General features: G+C 50.8%; 1 protein-coding gene across 4 annotated transcripts; it reads right to left on the bottom strand.

Moving 5' to 3' along the window:
• Positions 1-1,927: 1,927 nt before the first annotated feature.
• Positions 1,928-25,643, bottom strand: SLC45A1 (solute carrier family 45 member 1). Of its 4 annotated transcripts, none has more exons than XM_043486155.1 (9): positions 25,512-25,643; positions 19,754-20,174; positions 18,927-19,019; positions 18,185-18,409; positions 11,777-12,519; positions 8,285-8,438; positions 6,384-6,560; positions 4,588-4,793; positions 1,928-2,323 (listed from the first exon to the last, which is right to left on the bottom strand). In XM_043486155.1, the coding sequence occupies exons 1-9, from the start codon at positions 25,623-25,625 to the stop codon at positions 2,051-2,053; spliced, it is 2,406 nt and encodes an 801-aa protein (XP_043342090.1). In that variant the 5' UTR covers positions 25,626-25,643; the 3' UTR covers positions 1,928-2,050. The 4 variants fall into 4 exon arrangements, with proteins under 4 accessions (XP_043342090.1, XP_043342091.1, XP_043342092.1 ...); XM_043486156.1 differs by having other exon boundaries at positions 25,436-25,635; XM_043486157.1 differs by having other exon boundaries at positions 19,754-19,851; positions 25,512-25,633.
• Positions 25,644-25,918: the final 275 nt, after the last annotated feature.

The following is a 25,918-nucleotide window of genomic DNA, read 5'->3' as shown; positions in this document are numbered from 1 at the left end:
CTACCCAGGTACCTCGTTCCTGGACCAGGTTTCAGCAGAGGGAGGTGCTGGCTTCTTTCATCCTGTTTGCTGGATGAACAGACAGGCCCCGCAGAGAAGTTTCCTTGGTGCACCAGCCAAATGTGCTGCTGAATTGTGGGCACAGATGAGCAACTGGAAGGGACTTCGGCCCCATCCGGGAGTTGAACCCACCACCACCCCTGCCCCAGCTGTGCCTGCTTCAGGGTCTCTCAGCCTCTCCAGCTCCAGTCCTGGTTTACATAATTCATTGGGTTTGGGTGAGGAGGGGGCATCGGCTTTACAACAGAGATCTCTGGTGAACCCCTCCCGTGTGGATAGCCAGTGTGGGGAATGAGATTAAAAACAGCACTTTGAGGCACTTTTTAGCAGCCCCTTTTGGCCCAGGGGCCATCCCTGAGGCTGGCAGACTGTTGACCGGCTGGTTTCTTCTGGGAACCCGACCACTGCTTATCACTCCCAGGCCCTCTCCGCTCCCCTTGTTCATTTCACGGCCCCTGCTGCAGGTCCTAACTCCAAGTAGATATGGAACTCGGGCCTCGTTGCCATACCTGGTCCTGCCACCAGGTGGCAGTGCCTCCAAAGCCCAGGCGCTATCCCTCTGGGTCCGCCAGCCCCGCACCCCCCACCCAACTGGCCTTAACTGGTCAGAGCAAGATGATGGGCACAGCTGCCCAGAGACCAGACTCTCCTCAGAGGCTGCCAAGGGGCCAGGGCCCCTGCTGCTTGTTTGGGACTTGTGGTCGGAGTGTCCTGTATGTCCGCCACACCATGCGCTGAGGGTACGAGTAGCCGGCCCCAGTAGAGCAGGTGTAACGGTGACCGGCCATGTTCCTCCCCACTTGGTGTGCACAGCACAGGGGAAGGGTCTCTGCCCAGGTGCGCCAGGAAGGGGCCCAGCCAGTGGTGTCCGCCGACGGAAGGATGGCGAGAAGCCCCGTGGTGAAGGACCTCGACACCCGCAAGAAGTCTGTCCATCCGGGTCCATGAGCAGGCACTGGTGGGCGGGTCAAGTCTGAGGGCAGGATGGGCGTTCAGCGGGGGCATCTGCTCCTGGAGGTTCCCACCTTATCGAGCACACCAACGCCATTCTCTCCAGCATAGCTCACTCCCGACTCTGTCACCCCATCCTCCTACTCTGCTCATGTTCTCTCAGCACCTAATGTCATCCTCAGGTCTAGACAGGGTATTATCTGTCTTTTCTCCTCACATCAGCTCCACGACAGCAGAGACCTCACAGCTAGACGTCCAGGACCTACCACTGCCTGTCACTCCCAGGACACTCAATGGGTATCTGTAGGGTGCATGTGTGGATGGATGGATGAATGGATGGATGGATAGATGAGTAAATGGATGGATGGATAAGTGGATGGATGGGTGGATGGATGGATAGATGAGTGAGTGGATGGATAGATGGATGGATGGATGGATGGATGATGGATAGATGGATAGATGAGTGAATGGATGGAAGGATGAGTGGATGGATGGATGAATGAATAAGTTAGAGAATGAATGGGTATGAGGTCTTCTGACCCCAAAGCATCTTATACTCTAACTCTGTTCTGGGAAGCAAAGAACAGTTAGGCAAGGCTCTCTCTGCCCCACCCTGTAGACACTTGGGGGTCAGATCTTTCTTTATTGTAGGCAGTTGTCCTGTGTACCTTAGGGTGTTTCTAGCATTCCAGGGCATCAGCACACACCCAAGTTGTGACAACCCAAAATATCTCCAGATGTTGCCCCAGTGTTTTTGGGGCAGGGGGTAGGAGTGGGAGGAAGGGTGCAGGGTTGCCTCTGGTTATACGTGTATACACAAGTGACTCTTACAGTCTCCCGCTAAGTCCCTGTGATGAGTGGCCCAGTGCCCAGGTGACCTACTGCCCCTCACAAGAGCCACACTAGAAACCATAGGCTCTGCTGTGGCCATTTATTGTCTTATCACATATTTACATCCCAACAGGAGACCTGTCCCGCCTCCATCCACCAGGGCCCCTTGGGTTTCCGCAGCCCGCCTGCTCCAGACCCGGGCACAAGCTCAGACGTTCAGCAGGAGGGGCCGGTGCTCCTCGGTGGTGGTGGTGGCGTCACCGGGAGGGATTTCATAGACGACAAACAGCGAGGAGTACAGGCAGCCCAGGAAGGACACGAGGCTGGAGAAGTACATCACCCCGTTGGCGCTGCCCACGGCCGAGGTCAGCGGCCCCAGCACCAGGGACACCAGGATCTGGGCCAGAAAGTACTGGCAGCTCAGCAGGGAGATGTCGACGCCCATCCCCCGCCGGGTGCCGTCGGCGCTCGACCCTGCGAACTGACCCGAGACGCATGTCAGCCAGACCAGGCCCCCTGCGGCCCGGGACCCAGCACCCCACGCCCGACAGCTCCCTGTTTCCAGGCCCCCGGTGCACAGGGAGTCTGGCCAAGACTTTAATAATATTTGTGAAAAGAGATGACAACAAGAAGAGGAATCCACGACCAGCAGGTACAAGCGGGCACACAGGCTCCTCCCTGCCTCTCTCCCCTCAAGGCCCGCCAGGCCACGCCCCCTCCACCCTAGCTCATCCCCTTTCTGAACCCTTGTTGCTACAATGCCTGTCACACTCAGAGACCCCCGCAGGGTCTACAGCGCCTGCTCCTCTGGCCCGTGGCCTCCACCTTGGACTAAGGGCTCCCTGCGGCCCCACCCAGTGCCACACTGGGGGATGGAAGACACAGGGACTCTGAGCAGAGCCACCGAGGGGTGGCAGGAGTGACCCTACACCCAGCTTGGGCCACCCGCATCACGCAGACCATTGCTGGGTGCCACCTGGGGTCCAGACTGGCCTGGTCCCACGACCAGATGTGGTCACCTCTGGGATGCTGCCTACCCCTCCCAGTCCCATCCAAGGCTCTGTCCCCACAGCCCGGCAAGGGGGTCTGTAAATTGGCATTGTGTGTATCCTGGGGACATCATCTTGGCCCATGGGGCCACTGTGGTGGGGAGGTCACAGGTGAGCCTTGGACCTGCAACCCAGCGGAGACAGTGTGTCTGTAAGACTCGCGGGGCAGCAGAGGCCTGAGACACCCAGCCAGCTCCACCCTGATCCATCAAAAGTGGCCCGAGGCCCCACGTCCCCTCCCATGGGGTAGGGCCTCCCTCCACCAAGAACTGCGTATCTGGTGAAGGGGTTCCGGGGAGCTGACAAGCAGGACAGCGACACTCAGGCCACGTGCATGGCTCACAGGCCGAGGTCCCTGTGCCGCCCTGGGGGAGAGCCAGCCCTTGGGCCCAGGCCTGGGGGAGGTGATGAGGTCCAGGGTTAGAAGGACTGCAGGAATGGCCAGTATCACAGTGGTCTTCAGTGCAGAGTTTTAAAATCTCAAAGTCACAGCCAAAAATCTCTGATGGGAATATTGCTTGATCATAAGGAGGAATGAGGTAAGGATTCACTCTACACAGCATGGATGAACCTCAAAAAGGCAAGGCTGGGAGAGGCCAGACACAAAAGGCCACATGTCATGTGATTCCATGGATGTGACATGTCCAGAACAGGCCAATCCCCGGAGACAGAAAGCAGATCAGTGACTATAGGGGGCTGGGGGAGGGGAGGCCTGGAGGGGTGATACTTGGAGGCTTCTTTTGGTCGGGGTGGGTGGGGGGCTGGGGTGGGGGGTGAGGTGAAAGAAAGTGAAAGTGAAAGTCACTCAGTCATGTCCAACTCTTTGTGACTCCACAGACTATACAGTCCATGGAATTCTCTAGGCCAGAATACTGGAGTGGGTTCCCTTCTCCATGGGATCTTCCCAACCCAGGGATCAAACCCAGGTCTCCTGTATTGCAGGCAGATTCTTTACCAGCTGAGCCACAAGGAAAGCCCAAGAATACTGGAGTGGGTATCCTATCCCTTCTCCAGCAGATCTTCCCAACCCAGGACAGTTAGGGTTTCTTGCATTGCAGGTGGATTCTTTACCAACTGAGCTATCAGGGAAGGGCAGGGTGTGTGTGACAAAAATGTTCTAGATTTGATGGCATGAGTATGCTAAAAACTGCTAAATTGTACACTGGAAATGGGTGAATGGTGTAGTTTTATGCTGAATTCTTCCTCAATTAAGCTGGTAAAGGAAAACCCACCCTGAACAAAACATCAACTTTTACATAAAGACAGGATCTTTTTTCCTGGTTTTTCCTTTTGCCTCTGACACCACCAGGTCGTGCCTCGGTCCTGTCACTTATCCTCTTTAAGTTCCTGTCTCCTGCTTAGTGTGGACTTTTGGCATTGATTCTCATTTTTAAAAAAACTGTTCACATATTATTGACCTCGTTCACAAAGTGGTTGGTGCCCAGGCCCGGTGCTTCCAGGTGACCCTGAAGCCTGGCAGAGGGGAACCCCAGGGTGGGTCTCTCCTTGCCCCTCCCTCGCCGCCTCCTGAGTCCCTATGTGGGCAGCTTCCCTCTGGGGTTTATGCTCTGCTGACACATCCTGATAATCTTCCCCTTTGAACGTGGCCCCCGAGCCGCGCAGGAGGTCCGGGACCCTGCCCAGGTGGAGGCTCAGCCTGGACGCCGGGCCTGCAGCCAGAAGCCGGGGCGCTCACCTGCTTGCTCTGGTAGTAATCACACAGCAGCGAGTAGGGCAGGGTGCACAGGGTGGAAAACAAGACGCCGTAGGTGACGCAGAGGGACAGAACCACGTAGAGGTTCCTGGAGAGCGTGGCGAGCCCGGTCCCCAGGCCGAAGGCCAGGTACGCGATGAAATACAGCGTCCGGACGCTGAGGTGCTCCTCCAACTTCTCCAGGATCGCTGTCAGGGGAGAGGAAGGTGAGCACAACCCACCCGGTGGCCCGGGCACCCCCAGGCCGGCAGGCAGCTCATCCCGCTCAGGGACCCGGGGAGCTCAGGGACCACCGATGGGGCGTCCAGATGGGTGGCAGGACCCGGGGTAGCCCTGTTCACATCGGCCCAGGCCAGGCCCCCAGGTGCTGCAGCAGGTGAAGGGGTCTTCAGGTAGAAAGGCCAGTGGCTCCAGAGTTTAGGGTTTAGAGCTGAGCCCTGAATTCCTGCACAAATCCTACTGCCTCTCCCTCTTTCCTAATGTGAGGACCCTGACAGCCCCACCCCAGTGGGCCAGCCTTGAAGGACCCTGAGAGGCCTAGGAGCTGAGACTCCACAGGACACCCCTTGCAATGCCCTAGGGCCACTTCCCCACGTCCAGGTGCCCGGACACCCAAGCCCCTGGGGTCTGCCATTGAGAGCCAAGAAATTCTTTCTTAATATGGTCTCTTGACCCTCACAAAAGGTCACGGTCCCGATGGTGGGGCTGGAACTCGTTAACAGGGCCCACAGTTTACAGTTCTCAGGTGGAGTCCAGCCTGCAGCCTGTTTCTGTACCACCTGGAGCTAAAGATGGTTTTTATATCTTCAAATGTTTAAAACAAACCCAAAGAAGATGAATAATTTGTGACATGTAAAAATTATACAAAATCCAAATCCCCATAAACATCAGAGAAGGTTAGCCAGAATTTAGCCCCACCTCAAGGGTGGCCCCAAGGGGCCCCAACGGAGCCTGTGGCCAGAAAAGCCGGAAGGCTGGATTCTCTGGCCTTTACTGAAAACGTGGGCGAACCCCTGAGATGAAGTTTGGGGGCTGCACCCCCCAAACTGCCCTGCCACACCCCCGCTGGGCTGGCCCTGGCCCCCTCAGGAATCCAGCACAGCGTCCTAGGGCCTTGGGTCACCCAGGGTCAAACCTCAGGGTCATTGCGGACTCCCTGTCCCCACCGCCCACTTCCATGTCACTCCACCTGCCTCTCTGGTCTCCCCTGCACCTCCATCCCCTCTGGACCAGCTACCACAGGAACTGACGTGGGAAAGACTTGAGGGGGGCCGATGGATGGCTCACCCATCCGTGACCTCACGGATTGACCCTGGGCCCGCACTTGGCCCTTGCCTACGGGCCTGAACCCTTCGGCCAGTTGCTCCCTCAGGTCTAGACACACACCCTCCCCTGTCCTGCCCCCGACTGACCCCCACGATGGGTCGCTGAAAACAGAGAAAAACACAGCGCTATCTGCCCCCAAACTGGGCTTCCTTCAATGCCTGTCCTCTCGCCACCCTCTTGGAAGGCCACCACCCCTGCCGAGCCTGCCCCCAACACCCCCCAACCTGCCCTCCCAGCCGAGCCTGCCCCCCCCAGTCTGCCCCTAACACCCAGCCGAGCCTGCTTCCCCCATGAACCTGCCCCCCAAGCCTGTCCCAACACCCGCCCCCGCCAAGCCTGCCCCCAAATCCTGCCCCTAACACCCCCCTAGCTGAGCCTGCCCCCACCCCTCCCAGCCTCCCCAACTCTGGCCGAGCCTGCCCCCCTACACCTCACCCCCACCCCGTGGGTACCTGAGTAGAAGGCGGCGCTGAAGGCGTAGATGCACATCCCCCAGCAGCCCACGGTGACGCCGCTGTTGTACTTCTGATATGCTTCTGATGTGTGCGGGGCCTTGGGGTCCCCCTGAAACACCACTTCGCCCATGAAGTCCGTGTAGAAGAGCAGCATCCCCTCGAAGGAGAGCCACCCTGGGGGGGACACAGGTGGTGACCGCAGGGCAGGCACTGGCTCACCCGCCCCCCAGCAGGTTCTGACCCACCATCAGTGCAGCACGTGAGTTTTGTCGATTCAAAACTTAAAGAAGAGGGGGGACCTCCCTGGTGGTCCAGTGGTTAAGACTCTGAGCTCCCAATGCAGGGGGCCCGGGTTCCATCCCTGGTCAGGGAACTAGGTCCCGCATGCCACAGCTAAAAAAGATCCTGTGTGCCACAAGTAAAGGTCCCATGCAGTCAAAGAAGTAAATAAAGATTAAAAATTATTAAAATATTTTAATAAAAATGTTTTAACTTTGTAAAAATAAATATAAAAAATATTTCTTAAAAATATGAAGGAATTACCTTTACCACCCAGAGATGCCTTTACCTCTGTTAAAATTTTGTAGGTTTACTACCCTTCCTTTTTAAAAAATTAATTATTTAGTTAGTTCCTTGACCAGGGTTTGAACCAAGGCCCCCTGCATTGGGAGTGTGGAATCTTAACCACTGGACCACCCAGTAAAGTTCCCCTACCTGTCTTTTTTTAAAGTAAATATATATTCTTATAACACATGCCCTGTCGTGAGAAGTTTTGCATTCTGTTCTTTCTCTGAATCCTATCACCAGAAGGAAAGTTAACCCCACCTCTGGTTTTCCACTCGCTCCTCTGCTGGGGAGAAAGAAAATGCCAGTGGGGCTTCAGTCACAGGCAGGGCAGGGGGTCGCCTGCTTACCTGGGAGAAGTACCTTAGGAAGGGCAAGTGTTGATGGAAACCTAATTTGCTCTGTTACCAAGAAAACCGTAGGGGTCCTTCCTCTGGTTTCCACGTCCATTTCTCTCTTATAGAGGACGGAGGTGGTGTTTACTGGGCCTCTGGAACCTCAATAATTATCATGCACGTGTCCTATGCCATTAAGTACTTTTAAAGAACCCCATCTCAATGGCAGCAAAATATTTCACAATGTGGATTCACCCTAATATACTTACCCCTTCCCCCATTGCTAGGTGTTTATCCTTTTTCCCATCTTGATCTTTGACTGTTATAAATCATGCTGTGATCAATACCTCGTACAGGTTTGATTCATGATCAAACCTCTGACTACATCCTTGCAACAAATACCAAATAGGATCCCTGGGATAAATGCTATGGGCATTTTTTAAGATTCTTATCTGTTGCCAAATTGCCTTCCAGAAAGTCATTCTGCTTTACATCCCACAATTGTTTGAGAGCTTAGGTTAAGATCAGAGGGTCAACAGCCCGACAGTGAAGAGACGCTGGAGGGAATGGCATGCTAGCTGGAGCTTCTTGGTATTCATCTGAAAGCTGAGCCTGTGAACTTGAGACCAGCCCCTGACACATGTGTGTCTGGGTGTGTCTACATCTCCGCTCTAAGAATTAGGGGTCCAGACTGGCTTAAGACACAAATTCCTCCAGTGGGAAAGTGATAGCCCACTTAACTGTGAGTTGCCTGAGGAGTTTTTGGTCCTGAGGATCTGGGCTCCGTGGAGACCCAGGGGACCTGGTTAATCTGGGAACGCCTGGAGCAGGTACCTCCCTGCTCCATCCCCACCTCATCCTGCCCCTGGTGGTGTCTGGGGAAGCCCGGTGGGTTGGAGAGGTCTCCGGGCATTCCTAGCCCTGGGTCAGGGCCTGTGCCCCCACTGCAGGGCCACCCGAGGGGGGCACGACAGGCAGGAAGCTTTGCCACGAGCTCACCCAGGAAGTGGTTGACGCAGAGGTGGCGCAGCGCCCTGGGCATGTTGCAGATGGTGAAACAGAGGTGCCTCATGGACAGCGGCTGCCCCGACGGCTCGCTGGAGCCCGTCAGCTCACTCTCGTATTTCACACCGTTCAGTAAAATATTTGCCACCTGCAAGAGAAGCCCCCCAAATCCCTCATCAGAGCACTACACCCCGGCCACCCCATGTGTGCGTGTTAAGTCGCTCAGTCATGTCCGACTCTTTGTGACCCCATGGACAGTAGCTCACCAGGCTTCCCTGTCTTTCACCATCTCCCAGAGCTTGCTTAAATTCATATCTGTTGAGTCGGTGATGCCATTCAACCATTTCATCCTCTGTCACCCCCTTCTCCTCCTGCCCTCAATCTTTCCTAGCATCAGAGTCTTTTCTAATGTCAGCTCTTCGCATCAGGTGGCCAAAGTATTGGAGCTCCATGCATGTGTGTTAAGTCACTTCAGTCATGTCCAACTCCTTGTGACCCTATGGACTGTAGCCCGCCAGGCTCCTCAATCCATGGGATTCTCCAGGCAAGAATACTGGAGTGGATTGCCATGCCCTCTTCCAGGGGATCTTCCCAACCCAGGGCTCGAACCCACGTCCCTTACATTTCCTGCATTGACGGGCAGGTTCTTTACCACTAGCACCACCTTTTGCTTCAGTGAGAAAGTGAATTAGGAATACAGACCCAGAGGCTGTGAGGGTTTGTCTTCCTAGACAGTGTGAACCAGGCACCAAACACCATCCTACTGTTCTCCGGCCACCCTGCTGAGGCCCGTGGTCCGAATGAGAGAAATGACCTTATGTCATATGACTTTATGACATTTTAAGAGACATATAACGTTAGTCTCTTCAGAGACGGGGGCAGCTGAGCATAAAATCTCCCTTCGCTGTGCCTGCCTTTCGGCCACAGAGGGTAAGTTTGCCCAATGTGAAATACATTTGAAAGAAAAGAAATACAGATTGGCTCAAATTCAGACATTATGAAGTCCCGACTTTTCCAGAAGAGAGGATGTGAAAGATGTATTTCAACATGACTGATGGATGCCTGCCTACACGGGGGCTTAGGGGGGCCCAGGGAGCCCAGGTAGGGAGCTGGGTACCCAGACAGCCCCACGTCACCAGCATTGAAACAGGGACGAGTGGGTTCAGGGCAACGCTCCAGGGACAAACACACTCACGGCTCCATTTGCAGCCTCTTCCCAGAAGGACTAGCCCCCCATAGGGCTGGAGGTGCAGACACCACCTAGGTGAGCTGTTGGCTTTGAGAGGTACACATCTCGAGAAGAGAGAAGGTACCTTACTGTGGGTCCATGCAGGAGCTTTTGCTGGGGCAGCACCTGGATACTCCAGGTGGAAGAATGAAAAGGAAGGAAACAGCCCATGATGCCAGTTCTGAGGGCAGCCGCCGTGCCAACAGAGTTTGTCACCCATAACTGCTGGAGCAAGACTTCACCTGACACCCCGTCCCCACTGAGCCCAGATGTGTTCACACTAAGCTCGTGATTTTTACTTTCCTCCCAGAACCGATTTGAAAATAGAATGTTTTAAAAGGATGAAGAAGACTTTCCACTAGAACTTAAGAACTGTATCCAGAAGCCAGGTGGGGTTTGGGGCACCTGGATAGAATGGCCGAGTACTGACAAAAGGCCTGATGAACTGCTCTACGGTCCTCAAGAGTGAGCATGACACGCCCTTGACCTGAGCACTTACAGAAATAGCTTCCCTCTGCCAATGACGGGTTTCTTCCAGTGACTTTGAGTGCTTCAAACCCTTTCTGGATCGGAGCTGGCGGACACTGCCCACCCGGGCCTGGACACTTCTCAGCAGGATGGGCAACCACCTGTGCAGAGTGCTTCCTTGAGGTGGGATGGCATTAAGTTTAAGATACTATAAAAGAAGGCCCTAGGATCGACTCTCGGTCATGCAAAGAGGTGCATCAAACTTCAGAATTTAACAGCAAAGGCAGCATGAGAGGCCCCTTCTCAACATCTCTGGTGGGCCTCCTACAAGATCAGGTGTCTTCTCAGGCACAGGGTCGGGGGGCATGCCTGACTGAGTTGAGGCTGGCACTTCCGGTCACATGGGCAATTGTGTCCAAGGGGCGTGTCCAGGTCACTTGCTTCAGAACTGCCCTCCTGGGGGCCTGTGCAGGTTGATTTCTGCTCAGGAAACTCCATCCCCTGGGTTCCCTGAGGGCAGGGGGGCCACAAGGCCCTCAGGTCTACTTTAAATGAGAGAATAACTCTCTTTTTAAGTCTTGATTGAATTTGTTACAATATTGCTTCTGTTTTAATGTTTGTAAGGCATGTGGGATCCTAGCTCACCCACCAAGGATTCAAACCCCACAACTCCTGCATTGAAAGGCAAAGTCTTAACCACTGGACCACCAGGGAAGTCCTAAGAATAACTCTCTTCAATGTATGATTCTTTACAGCATCAGACTTTTCTTTCACCACCAGACACATCCACAACTGAGAGTCCTTTCCTCTTTGGCCCAGCCTCTTCACTCTTTCTGGAGCTATTTGTGACTGCTCTCCATTCCTCCCCAGTAGCATACTGGACACCTTCCGACCTTGGGGGCTCATCTTCCGGTGTTGTGTCTTTTCATCTTTTCACACTGCTCATGGGGTTCTCGTGGCAAGAATACTAGAGTGGCTTGCCATTCCTTCCTCCAGCGGACCATATTTTGTCAGAACTCTTCACCGTAACCCGTCTGTCCTGGGTGGCCCTGCATGGTATGACTCATAGCTTCATTGAATTACAGAAGCCCCTTTGCTGTGGCAAGGCTGTAATTCTCTTCAAAATCACAGACTCTGAAAATGGCTAAAATCCCACATATCGACTGGTGGCCTTGCAGCCAAATCCCTCATACAACACAGACAACCTTCTGGAAGGTTCTCTGCTTTTCCAGAACATTCCGGCACCCTTTGGGATCCACAGTGTTGACAGCCTCCCAGCTGGCCAGTTAAGGTTGCCCACCCAAGGAGGCCCCAGAAACAGCCACCAGGGTTTAGGTTTCATTTCTGTCCTTCAGGAAGCCTGGGCTCATTGCCGTGGGTGCACATGGCCGAAGTGGGCTGGATGTGGGGAAAAGACTAGAAATGACGACAGCACATATGATGCTGAACTCACGGAACCACCTCTGGGCAAATGTAAGGGTGTTTGAAAGAGCCACCCCTTTGCTGTGGCCAGTTTCTTAGAGCACTGCAGAGACCGTGAGTGCACGTGGGCCCCAGAATCCCCACACTGACTGGATGAAAAGCACGAGGCTATTGGGGCTGGGCGTGTCCTTGAGGCCCATCCATTAGCCCCAAGTCTTTCCTGAATGGTTCACCCAGGGCCGCAAATTTCCTTCCAGGTCATCTGTCTAAATGAAGAGAGGGGACCATATGCATGGCGCCCTCTGACCCCTGGCTCCTCCCCCCTCCCCCCGCCCCCCCCACGACCCAGCCCCAATGTTTGCTTTTACCTGTTGACTGAAGGTCACGTTTCTTCTCCGGCTGGTGTCGGGGCCGCTTCCTCCAGCCGCATCCGGGATGGCCAAGGTCTGGGGTCTCTTCAGGATCCCGGCCGACCGCGGCTTGGAGGTATCCAGGGAGCCCACCCTCAGCACATCCCCATCAGGGCCAGTGGCCAGGGCGACGTCCCGCCGGTCCCCGAGGCCACGGTCCTGGCGGTAGAAGCCATCGGGGGCCCGGGGGAAGCTGACGCTGATGGCCTGCCTCGGGAGGCTGCTGGGGATGGCCAGGTAGCTGTCGTGGCCGCCCGTGAAGCAGTCGATGAGGACACTGTCGATGTTGGACGTGGCAAAGGACGAGGCAAACTCGTTAATGCCCGTCAGGGAGCTGTCTCTGCTGATGAAACTGCCATACTTGGGCGTGAGGGGGCTGAGCGGGGAGATGGGGCTGGAGAAGCTGGCATAAAGGCTGGGGGCTGGGGGTGGGCAGGGGACCGTTTGGCCTGCACCCTCCTCACACAGGACAGGCGGGGATGGAGGCAGTGGGAGGCTGGGGCTCTTCATGGTTGGCTTCTTCTCGCCTGGGGGCCGCAGAGGTCTCTCGGGGATGCTGACCAGGGTCAGGATGGTGGTAATGCTCAGGATGACGGCTGTGAAGATGTAGATTACCCGCAGCTGCCCGCCCAGGGCTCTCCCAAAGCTGGTTTTATCCCAGTGGATCCCCCCGACCACGTATCCAAACCCTCCTCCGAGACCTGGGGAGAAGAGCAACGGTCAATTTTCCTCGTGGGTTAGGGAAGAAAGCCCCGAAGAAGGTGTCCCCTTCCTTACTTGACTTGAAAAATCCACTCCAAGGACCTGGATGGATTATCTGTCCCACCTACACCCCAAAGAAAAGAAGAAGAAAATGGCTGGGGGGGTGGTTGTCCTGGTTGCCTGCACTCAAGGGTCACCTGCCAGGGCATGATGACCACCTGCCTCACTCAGTTCCCCTCTGCACACAGCGTTTTAGGAAGACCAGGAGTGAGTGTCGACACCGGGTCACCTCTCCCCCCGGGGTCCCACTCCTCCCCCAGCTCCAGGACTGTGTAAACTCGGAGACCTGGTCCCAGCACAGACCACGGCACGAGTGCACATGGGAATTCCAGGGGCCACCCCCGTCTTGCTTATTCGATGACATCATCCTCAGGCATGACCACCATTAAGAGTCACCCCTAATGGGTTGCCCCTGGTGGCCAGCTCTCCAGGCCCTGGAGCCTTTGGGGAACAGCAAGGCGGCAGGGATCTAGTTCTTTCCTCTGATCTCCCTCACCAATTCCACGGCCTTGGGGACCTGGCAAATGGTCAATGTTTGACGCAACACAATGTAAAAATGTGGGTGAAGTCACATTGCCCCCAGCCAGCAGTAATGAATATTCTCACCTCCAGAAAGTGCAGTTTGTTCCAGCCCACCTCTGGGTTTCCAAAGATGTGCCCTTTGACTTTGAGTGCAGCTCAAACGAGGCTACTGGTTTACTCCTGGCGACACACAGGAGCCTGCATCTGACCATCACGTGTCCTGGGCTACCCTCCGAGTGGGGAGACCTAGCCACATCAGGGGTCGGCCTTCTAGACAGAATCTCAGACATGAGTTTGAGCAAGCTCTGGGAGTTGGTGATGGACAGGGAAGCCTGGCATGCTGCAGTCTATGGGGTTGCAAAAATCCTGAGCAACTGAACTGACAGGTTCATCCACCTCTCTGCAAATGACTCAATTTCATCCCCCCTTTATTATTCTTAACTTCCCATATTTATGGTCCTAACTAGCTTCCTCCCACCCCTTCTGAAGACATAGTTGCAGATTTGTGACCCTTAATCAAGGTCAGATTTGCAAGAACTTAGTTTTTTTAAAAATAATCAAAGTGATACATCTGCACAGCTAAGGAACCACACCATCAACTCAACAGCAAAGAAAAAAACAGCCTGATTCAAACAATGGGCAAAGGACTTGAATAGACATTCATAGACATGATCTGTGAATGGCCAGTAAGCACATGAAAAGATGCTCAATATGACCAATCATTAGGGAAATGCAACTCAGAGCCACAATGAGATATTACTTCACATCCATCAGGATGGCCACTATTAAAACAACTTTTTAAAACCCAGAAAACAATAAGTTGGCAAGAAAGTGGAGAAATTAGAACCCTTGTGCAGTGTTGGTGGAGATGTAAAATGGTGCAGTTCTCGTGGAAAACAGTATGAAATTCCTCAAAAAATTAAACATAGAATTGTGGTCTGACTTAGCAATTCCATGTCTGTGTCTAGACCCCAAAAGAACTGAAGGCAGGGTCTTGAAGAGATATTTGTACATTCATGTTCACAGAGGCATTATTCACAACAGCTAAGTTGTGGAAGTAACCAAGGAGTCCATCAAAGGATGAATGGGTAAGCAAAGTGTGGTCTATGAATGCGATGAAACACTATTCAGCCTTAAAAAGTAGGGAATTCTAACATACGCCACAACATGGGTGAACCTTAAGGACATTACACTCCATGAAATAAGACCATCACCAAGACAAATTTGATTTCACTCACAAGAGTTACTTCAAGTAGTCAAATTCATAGACAGAGAAAGTAGAATGGTGGTTGCCAGGAGTTGGGGAGAGGGGAGATTGGAGTATTATTACTTAATGGTCATGAGTTTGTTTTACAAGACGAGAACGTTATGGGGATGGACAGTGGCGATGATGACCCAACAGTGTGAGAGTATCATAGAACTACACACTTTAAAATGGCTAAAATGGTAAATTTTATGTTACTTGTATTCTAACATAATTTTTAAAAAGGAAAGAAAAAAAAAAGCAGACATGTAGAGATCCTCCTGTGCTTACAACAGGATTAAATCCTGATAAGTCCATCATAAGTTGAAAATATCATGAGCTGAAAAAAATGCACTTAATCCATACTCATATATATCAAATAGATAACAAGCACTCATCATCTCACATGCTAGTAAAGTAATGCTCAAAATTCTCCAAGCCAGGCTTCAGCAATATGTGAACCGTGAACTTCCAGATGTTCAAGCTGGTTTTAGAAAAGGCAGAGGAACCAGAGATCAAATTGCCAACATCCTCTGGATCATCGAAAAAGCAAGAGAGTTCCAGAAAAACATCTATTTCTCCTTAATTGACTATGCCAAAGCCTTTGACTGTGTGGATCACAATAAACTGTGGAAAATTCTGAAAGAGATGGGCATACCAGACCACCTGACCTGCCTCTTGAGAAACCTGTATGCAGGTTAGGAAGCAACAGTTAGAATTGGACATGGAACAACAGACTGGTTCCAAATAGGAAAAGGAGTACGTCAAGGCTGTATATTGTCACCCTGCTTATTTAACTTATATGTAGAGTACATCAGGAGAAACACTGGGTTGGAGGAAGCACAAGCTGGAATCAAGATTGCCGGGAGAAATATCAATAACCTCAGATATGCAGATGACATCACCCTTATGGCAGAAAGTGAAGAAGAACTAAAGAGCCTCTGGATGAAAGTGAAAGAGGTGAGTGAAAAATTTGGCTTAAAGCTCAACTCAGAAAACTAAGATCATGGCATCCGGCCCCATCACTTCCTGGGAAATAGATGGGGAAACGGTGGAAACAGTGGCTGACTATTTTTCTGGGCTCCAAAATCACTGCAGATGGTGACTGCAGCCATGAAATTAAAAGACGCTTACTCCTTGGAAGGAAAGTTATGACCAACCTAGGCAGCATATTAAAAAGCAGAGACATTACTTTGTCCACAAAGGTCCATCCAGTCAAGACTATGGTTTTTCCAGTGGTCATGTATGGATGTGAGAGTTGACTGTAAAGAAAGCTGAGCACAGAAGAACTGATGCTTTTGAACTATGGTGTTGGAGAAGACTCTTGAGAGTCCCTTGGACTGTGAGGAGATCCAACCAGTCCATCCTAAAGGAGATCAGTCCTGGGTGTTCATTGATAGGACTGATTTTGAAGCTACAACTCCAATACTTTGGCCACCTGATGCAAAGAGCTGACTCATTTGAAAAGACCCTGATGCTGGGAAAGATCGAGGGCAGGAGAAGAAGGGGACGACAGAGGATGAGATGGTTGGATGGCATCACCGACTCAATGGACATGGGTTTGGGTGGACTCTGGGAGTTGGTGATGGACAGGGAAGCCTGGCATGCTGTGGTTTATGGGGTCGCAAAGAGTCGGACATGACTGAGTGACTGAACTGAAGGATCTACTATACAGCACAGGGAACTATACTCCAATATATATAGTCACTAAGTCGCATCCAACTCTTTTGCGACTCCATGGACCGTAGCCTGCCAGGCTCCCCTGTCCATTTTCCTGGAAGTTTCCTGGAATTCACCAGGAAAGAATATTGGAGTGAGTTGCCATTCCCTTCTTTAGGGGATCTTCCTGACCCAGGAATCAAACCCAAGTCTTCTGCTTGGCAGGGGGTTCTCTACTGCTGAGCCACCTGGGAAGCCCATATGTGTATATCTGAGTCTCTTTGTTGTACATCTGAAAGTAACACAACATTGTAAATCAACTATACTTAAGGTTTTTTAAAAAGGGGAAAAAATCCATTGAATACACCTAACCTACTGAATATCATTGCTTAGCCCCACCCGCTTTAAACATGCTCAGATTATTTCCATTAACCTGCAGTTGGGCATCTAACACAAAGCTTATTTTATAATAAAGTGCTGACTATCTCATATAACTGATTGAAGACTGTCCTGAAAGTGAAAAAACAGATCAGCTGTTAAGTGTAGGGATATCGACCCTTAGTGGTGGCTGCCACTGGCCAGCATCATGGGAGAGGCGTGTGTGCATGCTAAGTCACTTCCAACTCTTTGTGACCCCACAGACGGTAGCCTGCCAGGCTCCTCTGTCCATGGGGATTCTCCAGGCAAGAATACTGAAGTTGGTTGCCATGCCCTTTTCCAGGGGATCTTCCTGACCCAGGGATCTACCCCCCACCTCTTATGTCTCCTGCATTAGCAGATGGATTCTTTACCACTAGCGCCACCTGGGAAGCCCCATGAGAGAGGACTGGGCTGCTTATCAGTAGACTGGGAAGAGAGAAAATCTAAAAGCTTTTGTCAAGGGCAAAAAATCGTAAGTCAAGCCATCATAAGTTGGGGTTAAAAGGTTACATACATATATATATATATGTATGTAAGGTAAAAAGTGAATTCCTTCTTCTGACCTTCCAAACCCTACCTGCCTGGATCCATGCAGAAGTCCCCTGGGCCCACATGCATAAAGGAGTGTAAAGAGAGCGTGATAAACTGCATTTTCTAGAAAAAGCAGCTGAGGCTTGGAGAGGTCAAGCAGTTACCCAAAGTCCCACCATGAACAGGAGGAAAAATACAAACTCGATTCAGGATTTTAGCTCCCAGAGCTCAGACTTTCTAACTGCTGGGCCACCCAGTCTCTTCATATAGGCTCCCCATGTGTGACAACTTGCCCTTGATTTTTAGAAATATTTTTCATTGCTATTTTATTTTATTTTTTTGGCTGTGCCACAAGGCTTGCAGGATCTTAGTTCCCTGACCAGGGATGTGAGTTCAAGGTTAATGCATCAGTGATATATACAAAATAAGCTGTCTTTAGATAGAAACACATAAAACAAGGTTATGTATTGATCCATTGACCAAAATGATGTGATTGGATGTTTGCAGGAAACTAACCCTGTATGTCTCCATGGGGCTAGGATTTGGGGTTGGCTAATTCAGCACTTATGGCACTTTTGTAGGATGTAACTACACGAACAACAAGAACCAACACTATATAATAATATCTACACACAGCTATATACACACACATTCATACATAGCTACATACACACTTATATGCATATATATCAAAAATATCGTCCATTAAAAATAACGAAATAATGCCATGCACAGCAACATGATTGGACCCGGAGACAACCATACTAAGTGAAAAACAAATATCATATGATTTCACTTATATGCGGAGTCTAAAAAAATTGATAACAAATGAACTTATTTACAAAACAGAAACAGACCTACAGACATAGAAAACAAATTTATGGCTACCTAAGCAGGAAGGAGATGGGGGAGGGATAGATTAGCATTTGGGATTAACATATACACACTCCTATATATAAAACAGATAACGATAAGGACCCACTGTATATAGCACAGGGAACTATACTCATATCATAATAACCTTTAAGGGAAAAGAGTCTGCAAAAGAATGTATATTATATAATATATATAACTAAGTGACTTTGCTGCACACCTCAAAATAACATGACATTGTAAATCAACTATACAATGAAATATAGATAAGATATATAACATCTGTATATATTAATATTACTGATACCTATGGTTTGAGAGACACACTTTCAATCACGTCCCTGCTCCTCCCTTACCTGCCAGGAGGGCATGGATGTTCAGGCCCCGGTCCTGGTCGGCCGGGCTGCACACGTCCATCATGTACGCGTGGCTGGGGTTGTCGGCCGAGTCCGCGCTGAAGTCCATCAGCACCACACCGCACACGGTGAGAAGGATGCCCCACTTGTGGTCACTGGCTGTGTCGGCCAGCGCCGTCCCAATGTCCCTGCCATTGAGCAACAGCGAGAGGCCCAGCAGCGCCCCTGGGGACGGAGAACAGAGTCACCCGGGAAACGCAGACCTGCCTGCCCCGGCAGCCACCACTTAAGGCTAGAATCTTGAGGGCCCCAAGAATTCCTTCTTAATCAAACCTCAAACAGAGCGCTTAGATCAGGGATTTTATTCCATCAAGCATAGCTGGAATAATAGAGAAGATTTTACTAACTCATTTTTTTTTTTTTTTTGCTGAGCTGCGTGGCTTTTGGGATCTCAGTTCCCCACTCAGGGATTGAACCCCAGCCACAGGGGTGAATGCCTGGAACCCTAACCACTAGCCACCAGGGAACTCCTCTATTAACTTGTTTTAAAAACATGATCAGAGAGACTTCCACAGTTAACCAGGGCCAGGTTACAGGGTGCTCCCGGCTCCCACACCAGTGACATGAGCTGGATTACTGGTTTTGGTTAATACTCTTTTAAATTTTCCCAAGAGAAAGCAGTTGGGGCCTTTTTTTTTTTTTTTCTTTTTTTCCATTTTATTTCGATGCCAAAACAACAGACCTATAGCCAGGACAAGAATGAAGGGGCGTCTCCTTCCAAACCTTGAGGTACATCGGTCACTCCAAGCACCCAATAGAGGCTGCAGTAGGAATCCTGAAACACAGAAGGTCAGCAGTCAACACTGGGGTCCCCACCCCATGGGGGGACCGACTCGGACACAGCCTCCCCAGAGTCCTGAAACACTTGCATTCACCCGTCTCCAGGGCATCTAAAGAATCAGATGATGAAACTCCGAGCCAGCAACAAAACCCTAAGCTAGAAAATGAAAGATAAACAGACTCTTGGAATCACTGAGCTTCTCCTTAAATTTTCAACTCAAGCCCCCATGAGGCATGGAATCGCTGTGACCTCCTTGGGAATCCGAGGAAGTGCAGAGTCTCCCAGACCCAAACCACCCCCCGCTGTGTTGCTTGGATCCTCCAGCGACAGCCTGGAGTCTATGTGGTACCACATCCTCTGCCTGATTCAGATAAAATTGCTTAAAAGATGGGATCTGACTGGCCAAACCTGGGTTTTCTTGCATGTGTGCATGCTCAGTCGCTCAGTCGTGTCTGACTTTTTGCAACCCTATGGACTGTAGCCCACCAGGCTCCTCCGTCCAAGGGATTCTCCAGGCAAGAATACTGGAGTGGGTTGTCATTCCCTTCTCCAGGGGATCTTCCCAACCCAGGGATGGAACCTGCGTCTCCTGCATTGGCAGGTGGATTCTTTACCTAGAGCCCCACACAACTGAGTGGGCTCAACTTTGGCCCCTCTCTTGTCCCCCAGTGAGGTTTCTGGAAGCTTCTAGGGAGGTTTTGGAGGCCGGCAGGCTGCGCAGGACTCACCAAGGATGGGGCTGATGAACCACACGAGGCTGTAGAGCTGGTCAGGCAGGCCCATCTGCAGCAACACGGGGGTCACGTATGCCGTCTCCATGGCGTAGCTGAACTCAATGCCAAAGAGGACAGAGCCGTTGAACAGCAGCTCCCGGAAGGACCTCTGGGGGTGCAGGTCCCCGAAGTCCACCAGCTCGATTGGGCAGGGGGTGTTGGGGGGCGGGGGCGGTGAGGGCCGGATGCATTTCCTCCTCTTGGGATGTCGTTTGAAGTTGTTGGCCCGGTGGCTGATGTGCTGGGTCACAGACCCCGAGTAGCCAGTGACTGGGGGCCTCCAGAAGTCCTGGGGGGCCAAGGCGGGGAAGAGGGCCTCTCCCGGAGGGGCGCTGCTGGCCGGGGGGATCATCGCAGGGGGGGCCGGTGGGTGCTCCTGTGGGGAAAGCCCAGTCAGGGGGCAGCCGTCACCCGCAGGGCCTCTGCTATTAGAGCGAGTTTATCCGGATGGCTCTGCCTTTATCCCCCGGGGCCCTGCTACCCTGTCCACGTGGGAATGGAGTTCACACAGGGGCCCCTTAGAGCCAACACTGAGCCCCCAGAGTGGAGCCTTCAGTGTGGACGGTGCTCCTGGACCTGGCTTTCACATCAGGGCAGCCTACCTTCCCAAGGGGACAAGAGTTGGTCCTTCAGGTCCTTTAGCTTGTCCCCAAGCTAAAACGCAAAGGGACAGTTCCCCAAACAGGATCCATCAGGAGGGTCTGGCAAAGAAGCAGGAGGAGTGGAGGCCACCAAGAGCCCTGTGGCTGTTCTCAGGCCCCAAAGGACACAGGGCTCTTCTAGGACCTGTGGCTAACTTTGCCCCCCCCCCGCCCCCCGCAGGCCCCAGGGGAGCAGAGAAGGGAGACCAGACACCCTGGGGTGGGGGGAGGCAGGGAGAAGGACCCACAGGCACCCCAAGCGCTAGTATGTGGTGAGGGGACAGCCCCTCCATCTCAGGATGGAGGGCCACAGTGGGCACCCTCCCTAACACCCGAGTTTATGCTCCACCTTAAACCAAGGATCTGAGCCTAAAAGGAACTGAATGAGTTTAACTCAAGTCTTTTCCTTTTACATCAACTGGACAAATGAATTTTCAGTTGAGCCAGGAGAACTGAGACTTTTGCAGTGTTTGAAAATGTTCTCTTTAAAGAAATAAACAGAACTTCCTGAATCCTGCATGTCACAGACAACACACTGAATAGGGATACAGTTTACAAAAAAAGAAAATGAGCAACAAGAAGAATTTGGGAGGGTGAGAAATAGATTTTCCTCCATCCTCAAGCTATTTTTTTTGAGAAATTGTGTAACGCCCTCAGCCTCAGTAGAGAATTAGCAGGCTTGCGGACCTTACAGACATTCCCACCCACTCTGTTCCCCACCCTCACCCCCTGGAGTTTGCAATCTGTACCCCTGGGCATCCAACAGTTTTCACTGCTTAGAAATTAATCTAGATTGTAAATATTACAGGAATAGATTCTAGCTTGTTGACCTGTGTGTTTTAGCCAACGTCAATTTTACTAAGCACAGGGAGAGGAAAGCTGCTAAGATCAGATGGAAAGAGATAAAAACACAAGAGAGGGACGTCCTGGATTGGGGTTGACCTCTCTGACATAGCCCACTCCATCTGCCTCACAAAAAAGCAATGCCTATGTTTCATCTTTTTTTTTTTTTTTTTAACTTTTTGGCCTCATCTCAAGGCATGTGGGATCTTAGTTCCCTGACCAGGGACTGAACCCGTGCCCCTGCAGTGGAAGGGTGGAACCTTAACCACTGGACCACCAGGGAAGTGCCCTTAAGTTTCCCTTGGAATCCTTCCTGAGAAGTAGGCCCCAAACCTGAGATGTCATTCCCAACATTGATAGGTTTCCTAACAAGAACTCTTGTTATTTACCAAAATAAACAGTAGAGGCTTTCTTTCAAAATAGTTTTTTAAGCTTTAGTAATGAGGCCCTTATTTCTGGCTTTAACTTACCGTATACCCTCTGTCAAACTCTTGCTAGTCGATAACTTCTTTACGAATCACTCTGAAATCTCGTTATGTCAGATTTGCACCTCAAACTCTTCCCAACCTATCCTGCCCACTCGGGGATTGTCTTCCTTCTCTTCAGAACACACCATGATAGAAATGTTTTGTTCTATAGATGTCCCAGCAGGATTCAGAACATCATATTAATCCAACAAACTATCCATCCACCAATCCATCCAACCATTTATCCATCCTCTCTTCCATCCATCCATTCATTCATCCTCCCTTCCACCCATCCACCCATGCATCCATCCATCCATTTATCCATCCTCTCTTTCATACATTTATCTATCCAGCAATCCATCCATCCATCCATCCTATGATCTACTTGCCCACCTACCTTCCTATCTTACCATTTGGCTGAGTACTGAATACCAAGGTACTGAATTTATAGAGATAAAAGGAAGACACAGTTCTTGCCGTCAAGTTAAGTGAAAAAGTGGAGGAAAGACATTCTAAGCAGTGGGGACCATCCATGAAAAGGAGCTCTGTGCACCAGCTGGGCACAGTGGTGGTCGGATGGTGAGAGATGAATCCATCAAGAAGGGATTAGCTGATCAGCAAGATCTGGTAGGAGGTGGATTTCACACCAAGGTGACAGGGAATGACATAACCAGTCTGCTCTCATCTCTAGAAAACGCTTATCTCATGCCCTTAAAAAAAAAATCCCACACTCTCTTCTACAGTAAGAGCAGAGGTACCTAAGAACTATGTAGACAAGTAATACTTCATTAAAAACATGATCCATTTAGGAAGATTAAGTCAAGATTTTTAAAAAAAATTTTAAACTAAGCATCTTGTTTATGTTCCTTACAGGTCTCACTCAGGCCCTTGTAAATGGGAAATACTCCAGAAAAATTGGCTGGTCTTGCCTTAAAAAACCCAGGTGGTTGTTAGCTATCCCTGGAGCTTCATTCATTAAGATGACAGAAATATGATACTGATGAACCCATTTGCAGGGCAGCACTGGAGACATAGACAGAGAACAGATTTACGGACAAGGGCAGTGAGGGAGGAAGGAGAGGGTGATATGGATGGAGAGAGTAACATGGAAGCTTATACACCACCACATGTAAAATTGGTAGCCACTGGAAATTTGATGTATGACTCGGGGAACTCAAACTAACAACCTTGTTGTTACAACTGTGTTGTAACCTGTAACAACCTTGTTGTTACAGTCACTCAGTCGTGTCCGACTCTTTGCGACCCCATGGGCTGCAGCATGCCAAGCTTCCCTGTCCTTCACCATCTCTGTAACAACCTAGAGATGGGAAAGGGTAGGAAGTGGGAGGGAGGTTTAAGAGGGAGGAGACATATGTACACCTATGGCTCATTCATGTTGATGTATGGCAGAAATCCAACCAATATTGTAAAGCAATGATCCTACAATTAAAAATAAACACATTTTACAGTATCACAGAAATAGAGGACCTTCTGGAACACTGAAGACTGTCTCCTTAGAAGTCAGAGGAAGACCTTAGCCCAGGTGTGTTAAAGACTTAACCTGACTCCAGCTGTCTGGTCACAGCCTCACACCTGCCTCAAGGCTAACTCCTTCTCTGCCTCTCTCCCTGCCCCTGCAGGCATGTGACACTTCTCTTTCCTATTGGTATTTTACTTCCATAAAGTGAACTTCAGTGAAAATATATTAGAAATCTTTTCATTTTAGAGTGAAGGACCATGAGCCCACTTTGGAAGAATTTTAGCCTTACATGCATAGGGTAGAAGTATATTTTTGAAAAGGGGAAACTTTGTAACCCACTTAAAATGGACAGAGGAGCCTGACAGGCTACAGTCCATGGGGTCACAAACAGTTGGACATGAATGAGCATACATGCTTAAAATGGGCTACCTAAATACCCCATGTCTCTACCTGTGATGTGACAGTTTCACCATCACCTGCCCACCACCCCCAGCTTTAAAACACAGTCTGCAGTCTGTCCTAGCAAAAGGGAGACCCTCACACCTCCCCCCATCCTACACTTCTCCTCCCTCATCTAAATCAGAATTAAACCAGAACTTGAAAAAAGCCTTCATTATGGATTCATTTTCAAGTTTCAGGCTTACCACTTTTATTTTAAAATACATGTATTAAAAGTTGCCTGTGAAAGTTTATTCTAAAGTAAAGTGAAGTGGCTCAGTCGTGTCCAGTTCTTTGCGATCCATGGACTGTAGCCTACCAGGCTCCTCCATCCACGGGATTTTCCAGGCAAGAATACTGGAGTGAGTTGCCATTTCCTTCTCCAGGAGATCTTCCCGACCCAGGGATTGAATCCAGGTCTCCTGCATTGTAGGCAGATGCTTTACCGTCTGAGCCACTGGGGGAGGTAAGCTTATTCTAAGGACTGTTTAAAACATTTTTGAAAAAAATTTTTTTCATTTTTTTAATGTTATTAAAAAATGAAAGTAAAATGTAAACTAGTAAATGGAATTTTAATACACTAACACAAATATTCAACTGACATCTTGATCATACTATATTACCATTATTCAGACCACTCCCCCAGATCTGCACATATTCCTGGACCCCCACAGGTTGTATGTTGGGTCCACTGTCCTTCTAGAATACAGAGGATGTTTCAAAGAATAAATCCCTCAAGTTGATTAGGCGCCAAATGATTAACAAAGATAAACAATGTCCATGTAATTTGAATGCTTAAAATTATCCCACTCCTACTATTTCTCCAAGGTAATATTTCAAGGAAATCTTCCCAGACCAGTGAAGGACTCTATGGACTTCAGTGAAGTCGCTCAGTTGTGTCTGACTCTTTGCGACCCTATGGACTGTAGCCCACCAGACTCCTCCATCCATGGGATTTTCCAGGCAAGGATACTGGAGTGGATTGCCATTTCATTCTCCAGGGGATCCTCCTGACTCAGGGATTGAACCTGGGTCTCCCACATTGCAGGCAGACTCTTTACTGTCTCAGCCACCATCTGAGAAAGGTGGACTTCAGGGGATATATTTAGTGAACTAGCTACTGAATCCTAGCCCACTTCTCATTTTTGATCGGTGGCAATCTGGCAGCCCATTGATCCCCAAAGCCCTGGTGAGGCACACACTGAACTTGAGTTTCATCAGCACCCGGTCCTACCTCCCTACAAAAGCTGAGAAAACACAAACATTATGGTAACCCCAGTAATAACTTATGAAGTTATTTCTTGTCGAGGGCAGGATGAATGGATTGCCATCACCCTCTCGTTTCAACCTCAGCATGTTGCCCTTGACAAAAAAGCAGAAATCCTTGGTGCTCATCATAAACTTAACCCTGGGGTGCTGAGAGAGGTTACACTAGGGCCCCAGCCATTCAGAGCTTTCAGTCGCTGGTGGGAGGTGGACCGGAAGCTGATGACACCTGCCCAGGTGACCTGGGAACAGGCCTCAGGCACCAATAAGCGCCGCGTAAGCCTGGGGGCAAATCCCAGTGTGTGTTTGATCGCTTTCCTTGCAACTGTGAAATAAATCTCACCCAACTGCTACCCACCCTTCTCAGGGCGGGAGAGTTCTGCACTCAGGGGGCGAGATGGGGGGGTAGGGAGGGGGGCTCCACTGACAGTTCATTTAATTAGACAAGAGGAACAAAGGTCTCCGTGCCAACCTCCAGCCCCAATCCTGGCACACTGCTTACCCTGGGGCCTAAGCCACGGCGCTCCCAGCACAAAGCCGGGAAACTGTGCGGAGGGAGCAGGAGGAAAGGGAGGTACCTGTGGTTCCAGCCAGGAGGCATCCCTTTCCGAGGAGGCCGGGCTCCTGCCTGCCACGCGCTGAGCTTGGGTCCCGGCCCGGCCGCCCCCGGCCCGCCGCTGCTCCTGCAGCATCACCCCGCGGGGCGGGGCCGTGACGTCACGGCTGCATCCTCGCCGCCCGCGGCCGGTACCCGCAGAGCATCCTTAAAGCGGCACCGCCCGGCCAGCCGGCCGCCGCGGAGGCGCTGGACCTCGCCCAGGGCCTCCCAGCTCAGCCAGCTGTGCATCCTCCCAAGTTTAAAGGCCGGCAGGGTCTGCAAGGAAAGCGCCAGAAACAGGTTTGCTGTGACTTCTGAGCTGAAGCATTCTAGCCTTGGTAGGTGTCTTCCTCCATGAAGAAAAATATTAAAATTTTATTTTATGGC

Source organism: Cervus canadensis, chromosome 13 (assembly GCF_019320065.1).
Source record: "Cervus canadensis isolate Bull #8, Minnesota chromosome 13, ASM1932006v1, whole genome shotgun sequence".
NCBI lineage: Eukaryota > Metazoa > Chordata > Mammalia > Artiodactyla > Cervidae > Cervus > Cervus canadensis.
The sequence above is the reverse complement of the archived record's forward strand: the minus strand, read 5'-3'. Positions and strand labels throughout refer to the sequence as shown.